This window comes from Manacus candei, unplaced genomic scaffold (genome assembly GCF_025592945.1).
Source record: "Manacus candei isolate 608988 ecotype Guabito, Panama unplaced genomic scaffold, ASM2559294v1 h1tg000056l, whole genome shotgun sequence".
Lineage (NCBI taxonomy): Eukaryota > Metazoa > Chordata > Aves > Passeriformes > Pipridae > Manacus > Manacus candei.
The window spans coordinates 10,193,623-10,217,954 of record NW_026138104.1 but is presented as its reverse complement, the minus strand read 5'-3'; the positions used below and the strand labels follow the sequence as shown (position 1 = coordinate 10,217,954).

The window sequence follows — 24,332 nt, the reverse complement described above, 5'->3', positions numbered from 1 at the left end:
CGATTTTGAAACAGTAACACATTATATTCTGGAGCCAAGAGATGGGTCAGTAGCAGAAAAAGAGCCAGCACATCAGGCACAGCAGTGCTCTGTTCCACATTGCATCCAAAGGACACTTTTCTTTCTGTCAGGCTGGACTGATGCCTGTCCCTGATTGCTGTGCTAGGATGAGCCATGCACGGTGAGCCTGAGGAAGAAGCAGGCACAGGCACCAGCCTGGGCTCACAGGGCAACTGATTAACTTTTCATCTTCCAACTGAAGAACGGGTCATAGGACAGTGGAGTTTCATTAAAACTACACATTCCACGTTTGCTGCTCTTCCCCAACTTTTATTTATGTCTAAAGGACAGAGCGCAAAGGCTTTACACTTTTGCTTTCACTTTTTTTTTCCCCATGTGTGACTTGCTGCCCTTTAAACTGCTTTGCCATTAATTTAGAGAAGGTCCATGTGGCAGCAGCTGGACTGCTGGTGCCCTGGAGTTTGGACTCCTTCACAGCTGCCTGGCCATCTCTACACCACTGGGTATCTGCACTGCAGGCACCTCACTGACAGGGCTGGGAGCAGAGCCTGTGTCTCCTAAGCACCTCTGGGTTCCAGATGAGTTTACTCAGCTAAATGAAGATACATCAGAGTTTTTGCATTTTTCAAATGGATAATAAATGATGTTATAAGGTCACAAACACCAGAGACATCTCTGAGCTTAACAGATAGCAAATTCAATACACAGATCCATCTTGAAGATAAAAATGTTAATAATGGTTTCACAGTCTAAGTAATTAATATAAATTTCCTCCCCCAAACCAATGACATTTCCTGAAGCAAAATTGCTTGGACTTTATTCTCTATCCAAGTTACTGGTCTTTCACATTCAGCTGTCACTTATGTGAGTAACCTTGGGTTTATTAAAATTCTTTGTTCTAATACTAAAGCCAGCAAAATTTTCCCATTTCAACAAATGTCTCACTGGGTTTATTACCATAGACATCTTGGAATATGAAAAATAGGGAAAATCTTCAAATAGTTTCAAAAAAGTGCATTTCATTACCTAGAACAGAGCAGAGACAGTTTTACCTGTGAGAAATTCTGAACCACCTGATTAACTCTGTTATGATAATAATTACAAGGCAATATTATTGATGCAATATAAATGGTTATATTTTTCAAAACTGCTTTCTCTTATTTACCTCAATGATACTACTGAGTTGGAGCTTACTCCACTTAGAAGTGCAATATTGGAATACTGTACAGCAAAATGCAGACAAAGTAAAACGATTAATATATGGGCTAAATCCTTCCTATGTATTAATGCTGAGATGAAAAGATTGAGAATTATCCAACACTTAAGTATGTAAATATAAAAAAACCTTACATGATGTTCATATAAAATAACTCCCCAAATTAGCAACTGAGATTGAATTTTAGAGATCATTAAAGAACAGAATTTTGCTTAAAGACCAGTCTGTAAACTTTGCTTAAACTGCAAAGCACTGTAAACATGCATATGTAATACAACTTTCGAGGCTTTATACTTACATTGCTGAAATTCTATATCTGTAACGTTGCACTACTTCTTTGGAAAGTTGAACAGCAATATATACATTAACCTCGTCACGGACAACTAGTTTATTGCTAAGTCAAGAAAACGGTCATAGACTTACCTCATTTAAAAGCAGTCTTATTGAAAGAGAGCGTTAAACTGTATATTAGACAGATACAGCAAGAAAAAATAAATCCCAAAACCACAGGGTTGGTTTTGAAAACTCAGTTGTTCTCCTAACGCTGGTAAATCAATAAACTAATGTAGTAATCCCTGTGCCTGCACACAGTCCAACCTTTCTTTCACTTCCGTGCTCCTTATGTACAACTGAAACTGAGTATCGACACTGAAGCAGGAACTGTGTCTGAGTAGCATCTCATAGAAATAATTTAAACCCATTTTCTAAATTACCAGAATAATGACAGTAAGTCAGGCTTGTTGACGCATTTTATTGTGAGATGGGGAGTCTGGTAAAAAACTAGAAAATGACCATGATGTAACAAGGAACTTAAAAATGAAGTTTCAGATTTGTAACATACATACATGAATACAGGAACAAATTGGCACGAAAATGTTAAACATTGTTCCCAACACTGTTTATAAGATTATTCTAATTTGGCTTACTAAGGAAATGAGAGTTTTATGGTTAGACTAATCTCTTAAGAAAACTGCAGAGCATCATGCTATTAGTCACACAGTGAATTTCAAAATTTAAGAGCTTTATATTAAAAACTGGGTAAAGGTAAAATGAATTAATTGCAATTGTAAAATTAATACATTCCCATTTTAATTCATCTGTTCTACAGTCCAAGGCAAGTATAAATGTTAACATAACACTGTTAAATCAAATCTCAATGCAAGAGAACCGATTGCATCTCTACTTTAAATCTTATCAACTTTCCAAATTTTCATACTAAAATATATTATTGTATTAATACAAACTACAGTATTATACACTACACTGTGTAATAAATAAAGAAATATAAAAATAAGACACATAAATATAAAAGTTTTCTAAAACTAAAAAGGTACATATGTCAGTAAGAAGGGTATTAATACTGCCAGGTTTGAAGACATACAGTACAAAATGTTGCACAGATCTATAAACTAAAAGAAATAAAATAATACTGATAGGTAAAAATCAGCTAACATTGTTAATAAATGGGGTCCATAATAACTAACATTTGAAAATACTTATGAGCCAGATAACATGTCATGTATGTGTCTGAAATTAAAGTAAACCAATAAAGCAATAAAGCAGATTAGAAAATTTCCCTTGTAATTATTGTAGAGAAATTCTGCAAGTCAGGTATTAACCCAAAATACCACCAAATAATTAAATAATGAAATATACCAGTGTTCTTACTTCTCTGATGGCTGAGTGTTTTTTTCCCCATGTATAGTTTAGAAGTTTGATACAAATCAACAAATGCTAGTTATTGTAGGCCACACATTGGATAAAGGCTGCTTAGAGCCTTTGTAATACTGATAAATGGCACTTACAGCACACAGGTCTTGCATAAGGCCAAAGGAGATACAAAGCTTCATATCATATCCTTCATATTGTTACTACATACTCAAAACACAATTACAAACACTGTTTTTGACGACTTTCCTGTCCTTACCAGTATTAACACTGTTAGTCCCTGCAATCAGAACTCAACGACAATCTTCTCAACTACATTTTTAACCACATGAGTAAGAAACTTCAGTTCTTCTATCATCTGCTTTCTTAAGGCTAACAATACACTTTAAATGATAATATGCTCTACTACAACATCTAATGTCATAAACTGCTACCTTCTAGGTTGAATTTACAAAGGTAGCCAAGCACTGTTTGCAACTGCATTACAGGTCTCTGCAAAAGGGAATTTTGTAGTGCAGAAGTTCTCACATTTTAAAACATAAGAAAATACTGAAGCGGATTTAGGAAATGTTTTACCGTAAAAAAAAAAAAATCATATAAATCTCTCCCAATTGTACAGTTTAAAAATTAATCAACTTAAGAATGAAAATTAATACTGATAAAACAAACAATGCCAGATGCTTGTCTATAAATCAGGTTTCCTACAACCTGTTAAATCTTTGCTTCCAGAGTCACTGTATTTTTCTAATCTGCTTCATGTTATAAACTTGTTCCTAACTTTGAAAACTGTGTGAAAAATTACTAAGTTTGAGGTTCAGGCACACCTGGATTTCTTTTTTTTTTTCTTTTCATTTTTTTTTATATATATATTTTTTTACACAGTAGTGAACAGAAATCACAGTATGCAGGCTACTGCGTTTCCATGAAAAGCATGTATAATATAGAACGAACTTCATTACCATTTTCTTTCCGTATAGAAAAAAACCTAGCATTTAAGCTTTATTCATTATTTTCTTCTGACACCTGCCCATTATTTTGTATAACTTCTGGTTCTGCATTGCTTGCTTGATTTACAGCTTCATCGTTCTTGTTACCTTCAGTTTTCCCTTCTTCCTCTTCTACTTCTTCTTCCTCTACTTCTTGTAGTTCCCTACATTCTTTTTCTTCCTGAAGTCCTTCTATATCTTTTTCTTCTTCCTCCTCTTCCTCTTTTTCACTGTATTCCTCTTCTTCCCTGGTTAGACTCTCTCTCTCATCCGAGTCGATCTGCGAGGGAGATGCCCTGACAACCACATGCTCACTACTCAGGACCTCCTGGCCCGTCTCCTCCTGTTCCGTGCTGTCACGCTCCTCTGTCTCTCGTTTGCAATAGGAGTAGCGATGATTCATGTGCTGAGAGTAAGACCCCGAGTGCGAAAACCGCTTTCCACATTTGTCACATTGGTAGGGTTTTTCCCCAGAATGCAGTCGCATGTGTTCGATCAAATGGTGTTTGTGTTTAAACGCTTTTGTACAGATTCCACACTCGTGAGGTCTTTTACCTACAAAATAAAGCACAAACAATGGGCACCTTGTAGCTGAAGTTCTAAAAATTTACCCTGTTGTTTTCATTGTAAAATACTGGTGGTGAATGAGTTAGCAACAATGATTAAACTTTATTTAACAAGATGTTCTACTCTACGCATTATCAGCCTGAGTTTCCCACCTGAGCCCAAAGGAGGAGGGTGCAAGGTTACATTGTCACAATTACAAGGGTAATTTGTAAGTTTTTTCAGGAAATCTGATCATGGAAGGACAAACAGATTCTCGGATATAACTTTTAGCACAAAAAAGTGAAAATAAAAATTAGAAAAGGAAACATTTTTCTTGCAGTAAACTACTTCAACTCAAAACCATTTTAACTTTTCTATATTGATGGTAATTTGAAATCAATTAAGCTTTTATGTTGGTTTTTGTGTACCAAGTCCTTCTTCCATGTGACAGGTAAAAGAAAAATCATTCTAAAATCTAGGCTGACACAGGTAAATGCTTTATCTACAAAACTTGCTGACTACACATGTATTGACAAGAAAAATCTGCTTTGTTTCACTCAGTTCATTTTCTGCTCTGTTTTCCAGCTTTCTACTTTGTCTTGTTTTTAGAGTCTCTCATAAACCTATCAGGAGCCTAGTAATGTTATTTTGATTTCAGCATCCACAGTTGTTACACAAAACAAGTTCACAGTCGTAGCCCAGACATAAAAGTTGAAGACAATGAGACAGCAGCTTTTTGGTCACACAATAGAGATGATCAGCACATCCATTATGCCAAAGGAGCAGCGAGGTGGGTGTTGGTCTCTCTTCCAAAGTAACAAGTGATGGGACAAGAGGAAATGGCCTCGAGTTGTGCCTGGGGAGGTTTACATTGGATATTAAGAAAAATTCATTCACCCACAGGGTTATCAAGCATTTGAAGAGGCTGAACAGGGAAGTGATTGAGTCACAATCCCTGGAGGGATTTAAAAGACATGTAAGATGTGACACTTTTGGGATGTGGTTTAGTGGTGGGCTGGGCAGTGCTGGGTCAATGGTTGGAGTCAATGATCTTAAAGGTCTTTTCCAACCTAAATGATTCTATGATTTGAACATTTCATTATTAAAACTGGAATGGAAAGAACAATTTTGTGTTAGGAAAAGGAGGAGTTAAAAGAGTCTCAGGACAGGAAAGGTGTGAAATTAGATATGCCTAATGAATACAACTTGAGAAACTTGATCAAGTAGTAAAGAAAAAAAAGAATTTGTTATCTTTTTAACTCTATATGTGAGATGACAATAAAACAATAATATGTAGAAATAGAATTAATATAATATAATATAATAATTCAGTTACTCTGCAAGCCAAGAAAGCAGAGCACCATGAAGAGAGTATCCAAAAGTTCCAAAGAGTTTATTTTCTGGATGTGGGGAAAGAGGAAATATAGAGCCAGCAGGAAAGAAATATATAATACAAAATCCAATATATATTTGGCACCTAACCAGTAAAAAAAATATTTTTATTTTAAGACATCACAGAAGAAATAAGAGAGCAAGAGTTACTAATAAAATCCTAAAGATACCAGAACTGGAGCCAAAAGGAACAACTATGAAAAATTAAAAATAAAAATCAAAGTGAAAAGGGTGTTCTTTAGGGGTTAGATTCTATGTCCAATGAATAGCTGAAGCTATTAACTTCAGATCATTACAAATGTGGCTCAGTTTGAAAATCCTTCTTGCCAGATAGATACGCTGCCTTTCATGTACATACATGATCCTTTTTTCCTAATTCATATTTTTAATTTTTCTTAACTTATAACCAGGTAAGGTAAATTAGAGGTTATACTTCCTCAATTACAGGCTGCGGCTTGAAGCTGATTATTCATAAGCCAGATGCAAAACTTCCCCTTTTTCTATTTAGGATTTAGGTCTTACAAATTTAAAGAAAGAAAGAATTGCTGTTCTATCGAAAAAAACCACAAAACATGGGTTTCTAAAGAAAGCTGATCACAAGCAATAAGAAGGACTAATACACTTCCCTACAGTGTCTGAAAACTGGATTATAATTGAGATTATCAGTTACACAAAAATAATGATCGGAAACATCTTTTCCTAGTACATACCTGTGTGTTCATACTTATGTCTCAATAATGAGCTGCTCTTCTGGAATATTTTGTCACATAAATCACATGCATACATCCCATTTTCTGTCTTTCTCATTTTTTTCTTTGGGGGTGTTGAATCAGAATCATTTTGATCTTCTACATTGGATACTCCTTCTGAGCTAGTGTCTTGCCTTTCATCCTTCAGAAAAATTACAAAAAAGGTTGAGTTCAATGAAAAACAATAACTCATGTAAACTGAAGCTGCACTGTTATTCAAGTTCATAAATAGCCAAACAAAATTGTTTAGACTTCCATAGTCAAAATGGACAGCTTTGAAGTCCCTGCCACCTTACAAATACAGAATTCTCAATGGGACTGGCTTTAATCACATGCAAATCTGACTGTTGGCCAGGTCTAAGCTGCACTGGCACATAATATTTTAGTATCAATAAAATAAATGCATTGTTAGGATGGAAGAAAAGATTACAGACCTATAAAGTACCTCAGTAAGTTGGAAGAGCAAATTCATCATCTAATTGCATTTTTCAGCTAATGTTGGTCACCCACCTTTTGTTGTCTCACAGATTTTATCAAGACTGTACGTTTTTACTGAAGTTTTCACAAATAGGTACTTAAGTTACCATTCGAATTTGCATATTTGACTATCCTCTTCCTCATGAAACTACCACAAATACTACTTAACCCAGAACTCGGGGACTTCAAATGCTTCATTAGTAAATAGTTTTAAAAATACTATAATTGTTGTCTATTTCTAAGCATTTCAATATTTTCTAGTGATATCAGCAGTACCACTACACACAGATTTCAGCATATGTTATCAAATCTGAATATAAAAATGCACGTTAGCTACCTCAAATGTCTGTCTCATAAACTTTAATGTATAAGCAAACTCGTAACTCTTCAAGGCTCAGTCTTCACATGTGAGTCACTTTTCTGCCCTGTCCCTACCCCAATGTGCACAGGTACTTCTCAGAAGGACTGACCCCGATTAGATCACATCTGGATGTACTCCAGGGAGGATTAGGACCAGATACAGGAATGGCAGATGAAGAAGATAAATACCTGCCTGACTTTCAATTGAGAATACATCTGCATTTTGTTTAAAGTGCCATTATGGCATAGGATGAATTCAGCTACTCTGTAAGCCAAGGAAGAAGGGTAGCATGAAAGGAGTAGCAAAAAGTTCCAAAGAGTTTATTTTCTGAATGTGGGAAAAGAGTAGATATGCAGCCAGCAAAAGACAGAAGCCATGGTTTTATTTTGCTTTTTGATCAGGAGAATTAGCAGAATTAGACTGTCCTTTAAACAGTGAGCACTAACGTCCTAGAAAATTAAATATAGTGAAGAACTGAGTAGTTCATGCACAATAGTTTCTGTTAGTCTGGACTCAAGCTGCCTGAGCTAACCAGCTTTGCAGAAGGCTTAACAGTAACATCTATTACCTATTTACAATCAGTAGCTTGTATTTATATTTTTGTTTAATTTATCCTGATAGTTTTCTGTTAGTTCAGTATGGATACAGATTGAATACATAATACATACATCATAGAGGAATACGGGGACCGAAGTACCTGATTTCCATTGGCTTGGATCTGTTTTGGTGGTGTCTCATGAACTGCAGGACTAACTGTAGTAGAGTATGTGTAAGCCACCTGTGGAATCAAAATGGTTTGCTTATTGGCAGCGAGAGCTCTCAAGCATGGAACACTGTTCTGGTCAGCAATGGCAACAATTGTAGGTAACTGGGCAGTGACTGTAGGTATAGCAATATTTATGGGATTGGCACTTGGTGGGATTACATTTACAATAGGATCAGAGTCTGTAACACTGTTGTCCTTTTGTGGTTCTTTTTTTGCACAAGTTAAGTTCAAAGGTTCTTCTTGGACAGAATAAACACTGTTCTGGTAAACACTAGTTATGGTAGATCTTTCCAACAGTTCTCCATGTTGCTTTGGTAGCGAAAGGTCAAGAGGTTCGATTTGTGGCTCTTCTTGTACACCCTCTGCTGTGTACGTGAAACCCTGTGAATTTCTGGATGAAGAAAGGTTTAGTGGCGATGCAGATGGCGTGCTACTCTGTGAACCATTTGGAGTTGATCCCCCTGGTAAAGTCTGAGATTTCGTTGTACTGACAGGATTTTGTGAGTTATTTGTGCTGCTCTGCGGTTCGCTCGCATCTGTAGTTGCTGCTTGATCATCATTATCTGCGGGACTGCTTAATTTAACTTGCTCAGGAGAAGATGGTCCAGAAGACGGCACAGAAATTTGTCCAGCCTGCATTTTTTCAAACCACTTTTTTACCACATCCAGTGGTAGGTTTACTGAATCTGCTATTTTTGAAAGCTCTTCTGCGCTTGGTTGTGCATTTAATGCATAATACGCTTTTAGGAGCGATAGAAGGTTCTTTAAAGGTGGCTGACCAGGAGATAAGTTGTTCTCCCCAGTTTCTGACAGGACAGGGGAGTCAGGTTTCTCAGCTTCTGTTCCACTGGGCTGGGGAAGCTGAGGAGGACTTTTTGTTTCATAGTGCTTTAGTTCTTGAAGTGCATTAAGATCCCCTGGACAGTCATCACACAGAAGACAAGTGCTATCATTGGTCTCTCCTTCAAAGTTCTTATCTTTCTCAGACTTCACTGTAAGATCTTCTGGTAATTTTTCATTTTTGCAACTATTTGCAGGAACAGAGTTTTCTTTTTTTAGATTTTGTGGAACAACCTGAAGTTGACTTGGCTGCTCCAAGCTGTAGTTGATGATAATTTTGGTTGTCCCATCTTGGTCAACCAAAGGAAGACTGATAGCTGAAATGAGGGAATGGCCAGGTTGTTGTATAGATGCATTGTTGATTGTTTCTTGTTCTTTGGACGCAAGATTAACATGATTGTTTTCCAGTACTTGCCTTATTACATTACCATCCACCGCCACTTTAAGTACATTTTGAATGTCACTTAAATTGATGCTTATGGGAGACACCAGACCTACTGTTGGTAGAACAACAGCTTGCACCACACCCTGAGGAGAACTGGTTGCCTGCAATGGGCTACCACCACTAAAAACCCCATTCTGCAAAGGGGTTGAACAATTAATTCCTGAAGCAACCACTATGGGTTTGAATTCATAATCCACAGGTTCAGTTTTAATTTGGTTAAGAGGAAGCTGCTCTTGCAAAGGTTTGTTTTCTATCTTTTGTCGTATCTGTGGTCTTGCTGGGCTACCTGGTGATGCAGAAAGGGAAGGGGAGGAGCACTGAGACATCTTGAGCCCTGTCCGGGCTCGACCATTCACGGGCATCAAACCAATACACTTCTTACTGCTTATGTGTGAACTGTATGAACCAGAATGGGAAAAACGTTTCTTGCAGTTTGGGCACTCATATGGCTTCTCTCCTAAAGATGAAAAAGAAAGAGGGAAAAAAAAAAAGGCATATGCAACAGTTTGCTATGTTACAGTGTAAATTCATCAAACAATAGTAACCACAGAGAATACATTGAAGTGATCTCTCAAACAGACCTAGGGAAAAAAAATCTCATACAGTGAATTGAACAGTAAGAGTAATTACATCATCTATAGCTCTGATCCAAGGCTCCTTTAATAAGTGTGTGATCCACTAGTAGATATAGGATGGAGCCCACATGATCATGTGTTCCAGTATTTCTCTGTCTATATGACAATTGCAGATTTCATTAAACTCCATTCAAATAGTACCACTACTAATATCAGAAGCTGCATAAACTGCTTCAGAATGGGAAAAAAGAAGAATATGATTATCTAAAGAAAAACTACAATAAATGCAAATCATAACTGTATAAGAAGCTATGCATATTTTATTGTAGCAAACTCAAGTACAATCTACCCATATGTCCTAGTTAGGACAGCTGAGATCAGTTCATCATGGTGGGTGTAACCCAAAACTGTATTCTATAGCCTTCCATGTCATTTCCCAGAAACTAGACTATTGTTGTCAATAGACCATTCGCACCCTCTGCCCATAGAGCATGGTGGGTGTAACCCAAAACTGTATTCTATAGCCTTCCATGTCATTTTCCAGAAACTAGACTATTGTTGTCAATAGACTATTTGCACCCTCTGCCCATAGAGCCTGACTCCTCAGGCTATAAACTAGGTGTTAAGAGGCCTGTGAGATAGAAGGATGTTTCTGTCCTCACACCCTTTGTGAACTCCCCGCCCTGAGGAGAGTACCAAGCATTCCTGCCTGAACTGGAGGATATATAATCTTGGAGTTTTGGAACATTTTTCAACCCACTCGTGGGATCCAGAGGACGGCTGCATCTCATCGCTCTCAACCAGACTTAGACCACCACTGGACTGCGATTACCAGTTCTGGCCAGACTGCAGCAGCTCTCCCACCAGCAGGTTCTTCCCCTCTCCCTTTACTTTGGACTCAAACAGGGCCCAAGGAACACCACTTTGTTCAGGCCCCAGGGTACTGGGTTACACATTTGGGTTTTTGTGGGTTGAGACCAATTGTTTGTTTGTATTATTGTACTTACTGTATTATTTTAATAAATTGTTATTCTGACTTATAATCTCTCCTTTGAGTTGGGTTCATTCCCCCTGCTGGTTAACTTTTAAACCAGCACATTTTGGCGCCCAACGTGGGGCAGAGAGAGAGAAGTCAGAATCACAATTTCATTTGAAGCATTTGTCTATTTGAATATAGAAACTCCCTGATCACCATGTTGTTTGATGCACTCACATGGATGTTGTATTTGAGCCTGTTCATATTTCCACAGATGGCGTATTATTTGCCTGTTTTGATGCTCTCTTTAAGACCAGGGAGAGGGATCCAAATTGTTTTATTAGTATATTATGTTTATGTCATTCTAACATCAGAAGCAATGAGTTTCATGGTAAATGTGTATTCAGTCCTGTTTGCCTGTCCTGGTTTGGGTTGCTACTTCTGGGGCCTCATTAAAAATCGTACCCAGCTTTTTGGGGGAACAGGGGTGGATGGTTTCCAGCCTCCCACCTCCTTCTTCCCCTTCAGACCTGCTAAAACAGTTTTTGAAAATATTGAGTTCCCTTTTGATGTTAAGGACAGTATAATGTTATTGTTAGTGTTGCTCTGTCTGCTCTGTACTGTGTACACCATGTTTAGGGTCAGAAAAGTGCCTTTTAGGGAGGTTGGTTGGACACCTGCCCTGGGAGCAGATAATGCTGAGTGGCACGGGAAGTGGGAGGACATCAGCCAGTATTTGGAAAAGTTTTCTCCTCCAATGATCTGGAAATTCACCCCTGAACAACTGCAGGATCCTGTTAGCATGATAAGACTGGTGAAGGAAAAATGCTCTGGCAGCTCCAGAGATGGCCAGCTCACAGCAACCTGCTGGGCCCTGGCCACTGCCTACCGGGCACTGCTTGACATGATACAGCACTGTCAGGGCGAGGAGAGAAGGACCAAATCCGCAGACACCACGTCCACCCAAACCACAGCTGAGTCAGAGGGAGAAAGAAATGAACCAACCAGCACCGTGTCCACACAAACCATCGAGGAGCCAGAAGAACAAGCAAAACCAATAGCAGTCGCCCCTGTCCAGAAAAGGAAATCAAAGACTAAATCAGTTCGCATAGCAAATGATGACGAAGAGGCGGGACCTTCACATCCACCGGAGGAGACAGAGCCAGAAATAATCACTCGGTCCCTGTCCCTGGGTGAGCTACGTGAGCTCCGGAGAGAGTTCACACGACAGGCGAACGAGTCCATTCTGACCTGGCTGCTCCGAATCTGGGATGCCGCAGCTAACGATACGATCCTAGATGGGAGTGAAGCCAGACAGCTGGGATCCCTGTCTCGAGATGTAGTCATTGATCAGGGGATTGGAAGGAGGCAGGAAACTCTCAGCCTCTGGCGGCGACTGTTGTCCAGTGTGAGGGAGAGATACCTTTGCAAGGAGGACCTCCACGTACAGCAAGGACAGTGGAACACGATGGAACAAGGTATCCGGTGCTTAAGGGAGTTAGCTGTACTGGAGATAATCTTTTCAGAGGATGAAAGATTCCCTAAGAGTCCAGATGGCGTACAGTGCACCTCCCAAATGTGGTTAAAGTTTGCACGACTCGGGCCAGAAATGTATTCCCGCTACTTAGCAACGCTGCAATGGAGGGAGGGAGAGGACAAGGTGGGAGCATTGGTTAGCAAACTCAGGATTTATGAAGACACTGTCACCGCCCCATTACGAGCCCACGTCTCATCTGTGGAAACCAAACTGGCTGAACACGTCCGAAGCCTGGAAGAGAAAATTGAAGAGGGACACCAGAAGCTAAGAGAAGAGATTAAGGAAGGGATTTTCCATATCTCGCCAGGACAAACAAGAGTCTCTGCTATCAGGAGCCAGCGCCCCCCAGCTAAGGAGAGAAGGTACACTCCACGTGGCGATCTATGGTTTTACCTCCGTGAGCACGGAGAAGATATGAGGAAGTGGGATGGGAAACCCACCTCTTCCTTAGCAGCCCGGGTACGTGAACTGAAAAGAGGAACAAATACCATAAAGAACTCTTCAAGGGTGAACGTTGCTCCAGTCTCTCGTGGGCAAGACTCCAGACGGTACAGGAATGATGATACGTCTGATCCTCTTGAAGGGACCTCCAGGTCATACCCACAAGAAGAGCACAATGAGTACCATGACCAGGACTAGGGGTGCCCTGCCTCTAGCCAGGTAGAGGAGAGGGACAATCGAGTCTATTGGACTGTGTGGATTCGGTGGCCTGGCACATCAGAGCCACAAAGATATAAGGCTTTAGTGGACACTGGCGCACAATGTACATTAATGCCATCAAGATACGTAGGGGCAGAATCCATCTCCATTTCTGGGGTGACAGGGGGATCCCAACAGCTGACTGTACTGGAAGCTGAAGTGAGCCTGACTGGGAAGGAATGGCACAGACACCCCATCGTGACTGGTCCAGAGGCCCCGTGTATCCTTGGCATAGATTACCTGAGGAGTGGGTATTTCAAAGACCCAAAAGGACTTCGTTGGGCTTTTGGCATAGCTGCTGTGGAGACGGAGGAAATTAGACAGTTGAACACCTTGCCTGGTCTCTCAGAGGACCCCTCTGCTGTGGGACTGCTGAAGGTTGAAGAACAATTGGTACCGATAGCCACAGCAACAGTGCACCGTCGGCAATACCGCACCGACCGAGACTCTGTGACCCCTATACATAAGATGATCCGCGAACTGGAGACCCAGGGGGTGGTCAGCAAGACTCGCTCACCCTTTAATAGCCCTATATGGCCAGTGCGTAAGTCCAGCGGAGAGTGGAGGCTGACGGTGGATTACCGTGGGCTCAATGAAGTCACACCACCCCTGAGTGCTGCTGTGCCGGACATGCTGGAGCTCCAGTATGAGCTGGAGTCCAAGGAAGCCAAGTGGTATGCCACCATTGACATAGCCAATGCCTTTTTCTCCATTCCTTTGGCAGCGGAGTGCAGACCACAATTTGCTTTCACTTGGAGAGGTGTGCAGTACACCTGGAATCGACTGCCTCAGGGGTGGAAACACAGTCCCAGCATTTGCCATGGACTGATCCAGACTGCACTGGAAAAGGGTGAGGCTCCAGAGCACCTACAGTACATTGATGACATCATTGTATGGGGGAACACAGCGGGCGAAGTCTTCGAGAAAGGAGAGAAGATAATCCAGATTCTCCTAAGAGCCGGTTTTGCCATTAAACGGAGTAAGGTCAAGGGACCTGCTCAGGAAATTCAGTTCCTAGGAGTGAAGTGGCAAGATGGACGCCGTCTAATTCCAATGGAGGTGATTAACAAAATAGCAGCCATGTCCCCACCAACCAGCAAGAAGGAAACACAGGCTTTCCTAGGCGCTGTGGGCTTTTGGAGGATGCATATCCCCGAGTATAGTCAGATTGTAAGCCCTCTCTACCTTGTGACACGGAAGAAAAATGATTTCCAGTGGGGCCCCGAACAACAACAAGCCTTTGAACAAATTAAACAGGAGATTGCCCATGCAGTAGCCCTTGGGCCAGTAAGGACAGGACAGGACGTGAAGAACGTGCTCTACACCGCAGCCGGGGAGAATGGCCCTTCTTGGAGCCTCTGGCAGAAAGTGCCTGGGGAGACCCGAGGACGACCGCTGGGATTCTGGAGTCGGGGATACAAAGGATCTGAAGCCAGCTATACACCAACTGAGAAAGAGATCCTGGCTGCCTACGAAGGAGTTCGAGCTGCCTCAGAAGTAATCGGCACCGAAGCGCAGCTCCTCCTGGCACCCCGACTACCAGTGCTGGGCTGGATGTTCAAGGGAAGAGTTCCTTCCACACATCATGCCGCCGATGCCACATGGAGTAAGTGGATGGCTCTGATCACGCAGCGAACCCGGATAGGGAATCCTAATCGCCCTGGGATTCTGGAAATTATCACCAATTGGCCCGAAGGTGAGAGTTTCGGACTATCCTCTGAAGAAGAGGAGGAGAAGGTGACACGGGCTGAGGAGGCCCCACCATATGACAAGCTACCCGCAGATGAAAGGCGATATGTGCTCTTCACGGATGGCTCCTGCCGCATTGTAGGGACAAACCGAAAATGGAAGGCAGCTGTATGGAGTCCCACACGGCGAGTTGCAGAAGCGACCGAAGGACAAGGTGGGTCAAGTCAGTTTGCAGAGCTTAAAGCCGTTCAGTTGGCTTTGGATATAGCTGAACGAGAGAAGTGGCCAAGACTCTATCTCTACACTGACTCATGGATGGTGGCCAATGCTCTGTGGGGATGGCTGGAGCGATGGAAAAAGGCCAACTGGCAGCGCCAAGGGAAACCCATCTGGGCGGCGGAGATGTGGCAGGACATCGCTGGTCGGGTAGAGAAGCTGAGTGTGAAGGTCCGTCACGTAGACGCTCATGTAGGCAAGAAACGGGCTAATGAGGAGCATCATAACAACGAGCAGGCGGACCGAGTTGCCAGGATTAAAGTCTCTCAGGTAGATCTGGATTGGCAGCACAAAGGAGAATTATTTCTGGCTCGATGGGCCCATGACGCCTCCGGTCACCAGGGGAGAGATGCAACATACAGATGGGCTCGTGACCGAGGGGTGGACTTAACCAAGGACATTGTCTCACAGGTCATCCATGACTGTGAGACATGTGCTGCCATCAAGCAGGCCAAGCGGGTGAAGCCTCTATGGTATGGTGGACGGTGGTCAAAGTACAGGTATGGGGAAGCCTGGCAAGTTGACTACATCACGCTCCCCAAAACCCGCCAAGGCAAGCACTACGTACTGACCATGGTAGAAGGAAGCACTGGATGGTTGGAGACATACCCCGTGCCTCATGCCACTGCCCGGAATACCATCCTGGGCCTTGAAAAACAAGTCCTGTGGCGACACGGCACCCCGGAGAGAATTGAGTCTGATAATGGGACCCATTTCAAGAATGGCCTTATAGACACCTGGGCCAAAGAGCACGGCATTGAGTGGGTGTATCATATCCCCTACCATGCACCAGCTGCTGGAAAAGTTGAGCGGTGCAACGGACTGCTGAAAACCACTCTGAAGGCACTGTGTGGGGAGACTCTCAAACACTGGGAGCTGCATTTAGCAAAGGCCACCTGGTTGGTCAACACCCGAGGTTCCATCAATCGAGCTGGCCCTGCCCAATCAGAACTTTTGCATACTGTAGATGGAGATAAAGTCCCCGTGGTACATATGAGAGGAATGTTAGGGAAGACTGTTTGGATTAGTCCCACCTCAAGCAAAGGCAAACCCATCCGAGGGATTGTTTTTGCTCAGGGACCTGGTTCCACCTGGTGGGTAATGCAAAAAGATGGGGAGACACGTTGTGTACCACAAGGGGACCTAATTTTGAGTGAGAATGGTCTGTAATGTTTCATTGTATATATATATATAGATAGATAGATAGATAGATGTATATAGTTTTAAAGGGATATAGTTTTTAAAGGGGGTTAATTTGGGCATGACATGGATGGCATAGAATAAGGGGTGGATAATGTCCTAGTTAGGACAGCTGAGATCAGTTCATCATGGTGGGTGTAACCCAAAACTGTATTCTATAGCCTTCCATGTCATTTCCCAGAAACTAGACTATTGTTGTCAATAGACTATTCGCACCCTCTGCCCATAGAGCATGGTGGGTGTAACCCAAAACTGTATTCTATAGCCTTCCATGTCATTTTCCAGAAACTAGACTATTGTTGTCAATAGACTATTTGCACCCTCTGCCCATAGAGCCTGACTCCTCAGGCTATAAACTAGGTGTTAAGAGGCCTGTGAGATAGAAGGATGTTTCTGTCCTCACACCCTTTGTGAACTCCCCGCCCTGAGGAGAGTACCAAGCATTCCTGCCTGAACTGGAGGATATATAATCTTGGAGTTTTGGAACATTTTTCAACCCACTCGTGGGATCCAGAGGACGGCTGCATCTCATCGCTCTCAACCAGACTTAGACCACCACTGGACTGCGATTACCAGTTCTGGCCAGACTGCAGCAGCTCTCCCACCAGCAGGTTCTTCCCCTCTCCCTTTACTTTGGACTCAAACAGGGCCCAAGGAACACCACTTTGTTCAGGCCCCAGGGTACTGGGTTACACATTTGGGTTTTTGTGGGTTGAGACCAATTGTTTGTTTGTATTATTGTACTTACTGTATTATTTTAATAAATTGTTATTCTGACTTATAATCTCTCCTTTGAGTTGGGTTCATTCCCCCTGCTGGTTAACTTTTAAACCAGCACACCATAACTTCCTACAATACTTATCAGTTCAGTTAAAGACAGAAATTGAGAATCTCTTTTGAGTGGCCACATTTAACCTATTGTTATACTATATATTAAAATATATTATAGACAACATTTTCTATAAATTAGAACTTTTTAAATAAATTGTATGTCACTGTGTCCTGATTCTACTTTAATATGACTAGTCTTGAATGGTGACAATCACAGCCATGGTAGGAACACACAGATCTTATGTCCTGATCATTATCAATTAAAATTCTCTAGCAAGGCTTATAACACACTGACTGATCTGCAAACATTGAATCAAAAACAGATATGTGAAAAGGACCAGAAGGATGTCCCCATTTCTTCTGCCACAAGTCAAGTTTTCCTTAACTGTAAGAGCTTAAGCTGCAAATGTAAATCCTCTTGAGTTTTTCTACATATTCCCTGCACACAGCTGAAGGCTGCAGTCAGTGCTTTCAGTGTCCAAAAGAGAAAAAAAATAAGGAAAACACTAGCATTTTAAACTTAGATGTACAAGACTGCTATCACATCAAAGTTATAAAGAATAAAAATGGCAACAGTAGTACTCAATTCAATGCTTGATTTATTTACCACTGTGGATTCGTAGGTGCTCCTTTAGGTGATGTTTATATTTAAAAGCTTTTCCACATTCAGTGCACTTGAATTTTCGATTACCACTGGACTGCGTCACATGTCTCTGTAAGAAAGAATTCTTAATTATTGCACAGACCAGCACGTTGGAGAAACATCTTGTATTTTCACATTGTAAGAGAAAAAATGCAATACAAAACTGAAAAGAATCAATCATAATTGTAAGAGACTGAAGGTGGTATGGGTAATGCATGAAAAAGAAACAAATTACAAATCAGGTAAAAACTGAGACATGTGTATTCTGAATAAATGTGGTACACTAAAAACAAAAACCAAAACAAACCCAAAATACAGTTGCCCCTTCTCCTCAGTTCAGATGGAGCTTACACTGAGAAGTTATGTGAGTAAGAAGCTCCAGGATGCATGCTAATGCTACTTGTGAAAGCAAAAACACCAAGAAAAACCCCAAGCCCACCACCCACAGAATATTTAATGCAGGACAGAAAAACATTAAAGCCTATAAAAGCCTGTTTAAAGTTTAATCAGTTGACTTGGTTTTTCCATTTACATGCTTCCAGTGCTTATTGTTGGCCTTGGATTCCTCTATATAATGATGTCACAGGATTGCTCATGAGAAGGTAGCTCAGTGACAATAAAGATATCCTCAGCCACAATTAATTCACAAAGTAAATGCAAAAAACTAAATCAAAATAAATAAAAATATGGAGGGATTTCCCAAGTACATAACATCAAATCTCTTCACTATTTGTTAGTTTAAAAAAAGCAAAAGACAGACATGTAAATATATGTAGTACATATGTGACATGTATATGTAAGATCTATAATTTTATCACAAACTGTACAACTTTATGAACACATATTTTTAAGGACAAAAATTACACACACTTTAGAAGTTGAAGTAGCTGAATTACCAACATGAAATGAAGGAATTAGAAATTTTTCTGTTCAAACAAATTGTTTATTAAAACAACCCCAGCAGCTCCTTTCTAAGTAGAGCTCACTTGGCAAAAAGATACTCTACCACTATTTGGATGCAGCTGCAGATTTTTGGTAACCAGAGCAAGTAATTTCATAAACTCATTAATGGAACTATTCATGTGCTGTGGGGACACAGCCTTCCCATGGGTAGCCACCACCAACAGGCTGGTGGGGATTAGCTTCCTCTGGTATGAAACCATGGTTGGGAGCTCCTACCTCTCACTTTGGTTCTGCTGTGGTTGGCAGCGCTGGGAGCAGATGCTCACTGAGTGCTAAGGATCTTCCCTGAGTGCAGACACGACAACTGTGGGCTGAAAACCGCACTGGAGAAACGTGGATGGATAAAAATGCAGGATGATGATCCTGTTCTGACTTATGCCTGCAGATCTGAAGAACCCATGGCTGTGCAGGTTGCTGGATGAAAGTCTGAGCTCTCTGAGATATGAAGTTCAAATTATCAACCCTTCCCGTTCAACACCCTGTCCTCCTTTATATGTTACAAATGTTAACAGAAGACAAATTGAAGCAAGATAACCTAAATTACTTCCAAGTACTCTAATTTGACAGTTCCCTTGGGATAAGCATTTGGTTAAGCTGCAGATTTTACCTCTCAGTAGATACTGCTCCCATCCTCCCCAGGGTGGGCTCCTTCCTGCCTCCTCCCAGGCTCTGCAGTGAGGTTTCCACTCTGACTTATCCTGATTAGCACTTGACCCTTATTCCTGGGTTTGTCAGCTGTCTTTTGCTAGTCCATACAGCTTTTCAGCTCTGTTTAACTAAGTCCCTTGAAGATGATGTTCTAGATGATTGCAGCTGACTCACTGCATTTCACTTTAATGATCCAACTGCACTGAGTGTAGAGAACTGTGTCAGGATTTACTTAAGCCTGCAGAGAATCAGTTACTACCGTTTGACTTGAGATTACACAAGTTAGCGGCTCTCAGGATATATACAGTTACTGCAGACGCTGGACTACATAAATATTCATACTAAATATCAGTGTGTGTATTCAATCTGTCAGAAACGTTTCTGCTCCAGTCTTTAAAATTTAATGTTCTGTTCCTACGGCATGGAAGTCCACATTTATCTTATCAAATTTTTAATGAGGTTTCCTGTTTTCCTGGTCATAGCTATAAGGTGCTTCGAGCTTTCTACTAGGTAGTGTTTCCAAATCTATTTTGCCTTACCTTCTTATATCTGTAATTCTTTATTCAGCTTCCTTGCTGTCCATACTATACTGTTTTATAAATCCGGGACTTCCTCAGAATTACCTTGAAGGATCTTCTTTAAAACTCAGAAATCGTAACACTTCTCTAAAGCACTATCTGTGATATTCTTTCACCTTCACGTTCTCAGATTCAAATGGTTTTCCCTGTTTCAGCACTGTTAAAGCCAGTGATGTGTGATATTTTGTGCCTGTGATGTGTGATATATTTTTAATACACTGTACATAACTGCCACTTTCTGCTCATTAAGGAATTAACTGCAGCAGTCAAAGAATACTCATCTGCACTCCTTCAAGGACTGAAAGAAGAAACATCAGCATTAAGGTCTGTAACTAGCAACTAATAAATCTCTGCATCAAATATTTAGTGTGCTTAGGACTGAAGTCACTCTTTTCACACCAGAGAACCAAAATTGATTATAAGAATCCTCAAAAGCTTTTTGGAGGACAGGAATTACAGATATATCAGGGTTTTTTCACAGATGGTTTTGACCACGGTCTTCATGAACTGCCATTTCTCAGCAGTGTGCATGGCACTACGACATTTTGAAAGACAACCTACAGGTGCTTTGTAAACTGATGAGAAAAAAATTCAACCAAATTTAAGAAGCACTTTTTCATACTTCAAAATCTTTTCTGGTGCTTCACGTGTCAAGGCAGACCATACATACCCAGCATCACCTCCTACAAACCATGAGAGGTATAGGAGCAGTCAAGGGAGCCACGAGGGGCACAGGGGAGCAGTGAAGAAGGTGCAGGCTCTCCACTGAAGCACAAGTAGCTGCAGTTTGGCATATCTCCCCCTGGCTCAGAAGGAGGCCCAGTGTGCACACACACCTTTCACTGCCTTCATTATATCAGATTTTATCTTTGCTCTTGCTTCCTCATACAGAACAATTACAAAATTGTCACATGCTGGACATTAACCAGCTAACAAAGCTACCCAAATAATCTACTTTCAGGTGAAGTTCTTTAAGAATAAGGTATTATGTTTTAAACATGCAGCTGTTTAAGATCCACAACTATAGGTCTATACCTTACTAAGGACAAAAGTTCATTTTCCATTACACAAAGGATGTAACCATGTACATGCACATGAAGCCAATTTTGAAGATACGACAACTTTAGTAATAATAACAAAAACAAATACATATTTCAAATTTGCCAAATATCTAAACTTTTGTAGTTTTAATTCTGGCTAAGGCTCTAGAGAAAAGAACAAAAATAGGTATAATATTGAGTTTCAGATACTTCATAAAACAACATTAATCAAACAATTGTGCCTTCAAAAGTATAAACCCATTAAAATACATCTGCAGGAATACGATTTAAGCTTCCCTTTGTAGCAATTCTTCTGAGACTGTTTACTCACTTGCTACTTTTTATCTTTTCATTCAAACTACACGCAAATATGGGAAAGGCTTCTATCCCCCCCAACTACTTTATTTTTCTGCTTTTAGGCTTGTAAATGCAAAAAAAAAAATTGAAAATAAATGTGGTAGCTCACAAAAAAGCATCGTTTAAATAGCACTCATAGGTTTTATAGTTAGAAATATAAGATGTATATAAGGTGACAGTAACTTTTAAAGCGGAAGCCAAGCCAAAAAGAGAGCAAGACAGAAATAGGAAATATATTCATAGGAAACATATTTGAATAAAAAAGAACTGCCACACCGGAATACGCTGGTGAGGTTATTCCAAACCCCGTGAGACAGTAATATCCTTGCAGCATGATAGCCAATACTTCTTTTACCTCTTTAATTTACCTGTGAATGTGAATGCTCAGGTATAAAAATGTATAATAAATTTTTAAGCCTGTTACATTCTTGGACTTAGTGATACTTTGTAGAATGGAGGTTAATAGACACTGTGTAAAAAAGCATCTCCCTTACCCTGGGATATAGCCTTTCAGTTTAACAAAATACATATTAGTTGTGAGCTACCAGAAATGTTGAAGCACTTTACCTTCTGTTTTGTGTCTTTCTGTTATGTTTGTCTCCTGTTTCATCTCTGGAGATTATCAATTTTTCTAGTCTGTCCTCAGAAAGGAACATCTCCAAGCCCCTTTAACCTAGTGGTGGAAAATCTGTACAGTTTTTAATCTGGATAATTCCTGATTGTTTCAATTGGTTCCTGAGCCTTAGAGTGCCCTGATAAGCTACGAAAGTATGTGCTGGGGATGGATAATGGGAGAGTGGGGGATACAAGAAGAAAAGAAAAAAAGGGATAGAAGAAGAAAATCTCAGGATTTCCCATAGTGATCAGATGGTTAACTCATGGAAGGCATTTCAGGGAATCATGCCCTCAGGTCAGCCCATGAACCAGAGAAAACAAGCTCATAACATCCTTAGCCTTTTTTGTTCCTTCATTTAGTAGTGAAACACTGTTTTTTATGTATTCATTATTTGTATATTGTCTTCTACCATGAATTGCATTTAAAAACTGTACCTCACAGTTCAAGCAACACAGTGATTTGTTTCTTAAGGGCAAAAATGCTACAGTAAGTTGTGAATCATCCAAACAGGATTTATGAAAGAAAAATGGAAGTGTTTCACAAAAGATTCGAAATTAGATTTGAGTCATAATTTTTATGCAATGCTAGCCAATGAACAGGAAAAAACTCCAACTAATTACCTATAAATGTAATAAAGAACTTCTGAAAACTAAAATTTAAGCCCAACCATACTGCACAGATGAATGAAAACATAGGAATTCAGATCTCAACTTCTGACAGCTACAAAAAAAGCCTGACTTGAGCAGCAAGCTAAAGTGTGCACTCTGGGACTGGAACTTCAGCACACAGATAATCTGGTGTGAACAGCTTGCAGCTTACTTGCTCTCCACATTTTTGCCCACATAAGAAATCGCAGTGTTGTTACAGAGAACAATAAATCCTTAATTCAAACGCCACTTACTGGATCTCTTCCTGATTTGTGTGATGTCATGTGGCGGTCGAGCTGCGTTCTGTACGCAAACGTGTAACTGCACAGGGAGCAACTAAAGTTATCTTCGTTCTTTTCATGGCGATATTTGATGTGTTCCTTCAGGGAGGTAAAACGCTTGTACCCTCGGTCACAATACGGGCAAGTGAGCAGCTGGGAAAATGCATCAGGTGTTCCTACACAGGGGAGACAATACACCATATTTAAATAAATGCAAGTTCCAAACTTATTACCACCAATAAACAGGCTTTACATTTACATATGTAAATATGTAAATACGTAAGAAAACATGCAGCTGCTAGAAGCTCCATTTGTTTTAGAAAAGGACCAATGATAATTTAGATTTTTTCCACAGGTATTATGCTACTAACTGCACTGTGGTATCGTTCCCCCCGTGTACACTGGAGAGAGTCAGCACAATGTGCTGAAAGGACAAGGGGGAATGGTTTTAAACTAAAAGAGGGTAGATTGAGATTAGATATAAGGAAAAAATTTTTTATGATGGGGGTGGTAAAACACTTGAACAGGTTGCCCAGAGGGATGGTAGAAGCCCCATCCCTAGAAACATTCAAGGTCAGGTTGGACAGGGCTCTGAGCAAACTGATCTAGCTGAAGATGTCCCTGCTCATTGCAGGACTACCTGACCTTTAATGGTCCCATCCAACCCATTCTGATTCTATGATATACAGATATGTATGTGTTAGTGGAACACACTGTCTGCAGGATAGAAAGGTGAGAGATCAAACATGAGGCCATAAATATGATTCTAATGTGATCTATGGAATATATTTTGCTGGTTTTCATAAAGTTATTCTGTATTAGTACAAAGAAAAGTGAAATCAGATTGAAACTGAATAATAATTTCACAAGTCTATTTCTGACATGTCACCATTTATGAAGTTTTAACTCCATCCCTTCTTATTAGCACACATTTACTCCCCATACGTAGTAAATTATGAAAAATTACACAGTAAATTATGAAAAATTAATTTTTTAAAGAGTTGAAAAAATCTTCCTTTGTAAATTGGTAAAAGTATGTTTAAATAAATGAAGGGTTTGCTGTATTTGATCAAACCATCAACTTATAGGTGTGATATCTTTGAATGACCATGCTACTCTTCCATGCTCCAAGACAAATAGGAAGCAAATGTTGCAAGGATGCACCTATGCACTGTGCTGAGCATGAGCAGGAAGGAAAGGTAGAAAGTCTTTACTGATTAACATTTTATGCTCTGACGCACGAGGGACACATTTGTATGCACTGTCATTTAAAGTTTCAGAACTATAAGAATTATTAATACTCATAAAA

At 40.4% G+C, this 24,332-nt stretch overlaps 1 protein-coding gene across 1 annotated transcript in view; it reads right to left on the bottom strand.

The window, feature by feature from the left end:
- Positions 1 to 3,530: 3,530 nt before the first annotated feature.
- The window catches only part of ZEB1 (zinc finger E-box binding homeobox 1), a 133,039-nt gene continuing 112,237 nt past the window's right edge, over positions 3,531 to 24,332 (bottom strand). The window contains exons 5-9 of the mRNA XM_051802309.1: positions 22,997 to 23,199; positions 17,858 to 17,963; positions 8,114 to 9,924; positions 6,540 to 6,720; positions 3,531 to 4,446 (exon numbers count right to left, since the gene is read on the bottom strand). Of these exons, the coding sequence (XP_051658269.1) occupies positions 3,905 to 4,446; positions 6,540 to 6,720; positions 8,114 to 9,924; positions 17,858 to 17,963; positions 22,997 to 23,199 (2,843 nt within the window). The 3' untranslated portion in view covers positions 3,531 to 3,904. The remainder of the gene's footprint in view (positions 4,447 to 6,539; positions 6,721 to 8,113; positions 9,925 to 17,857; positions 17,964 to 22,996; positions 23,200 to 24,332) is intronic.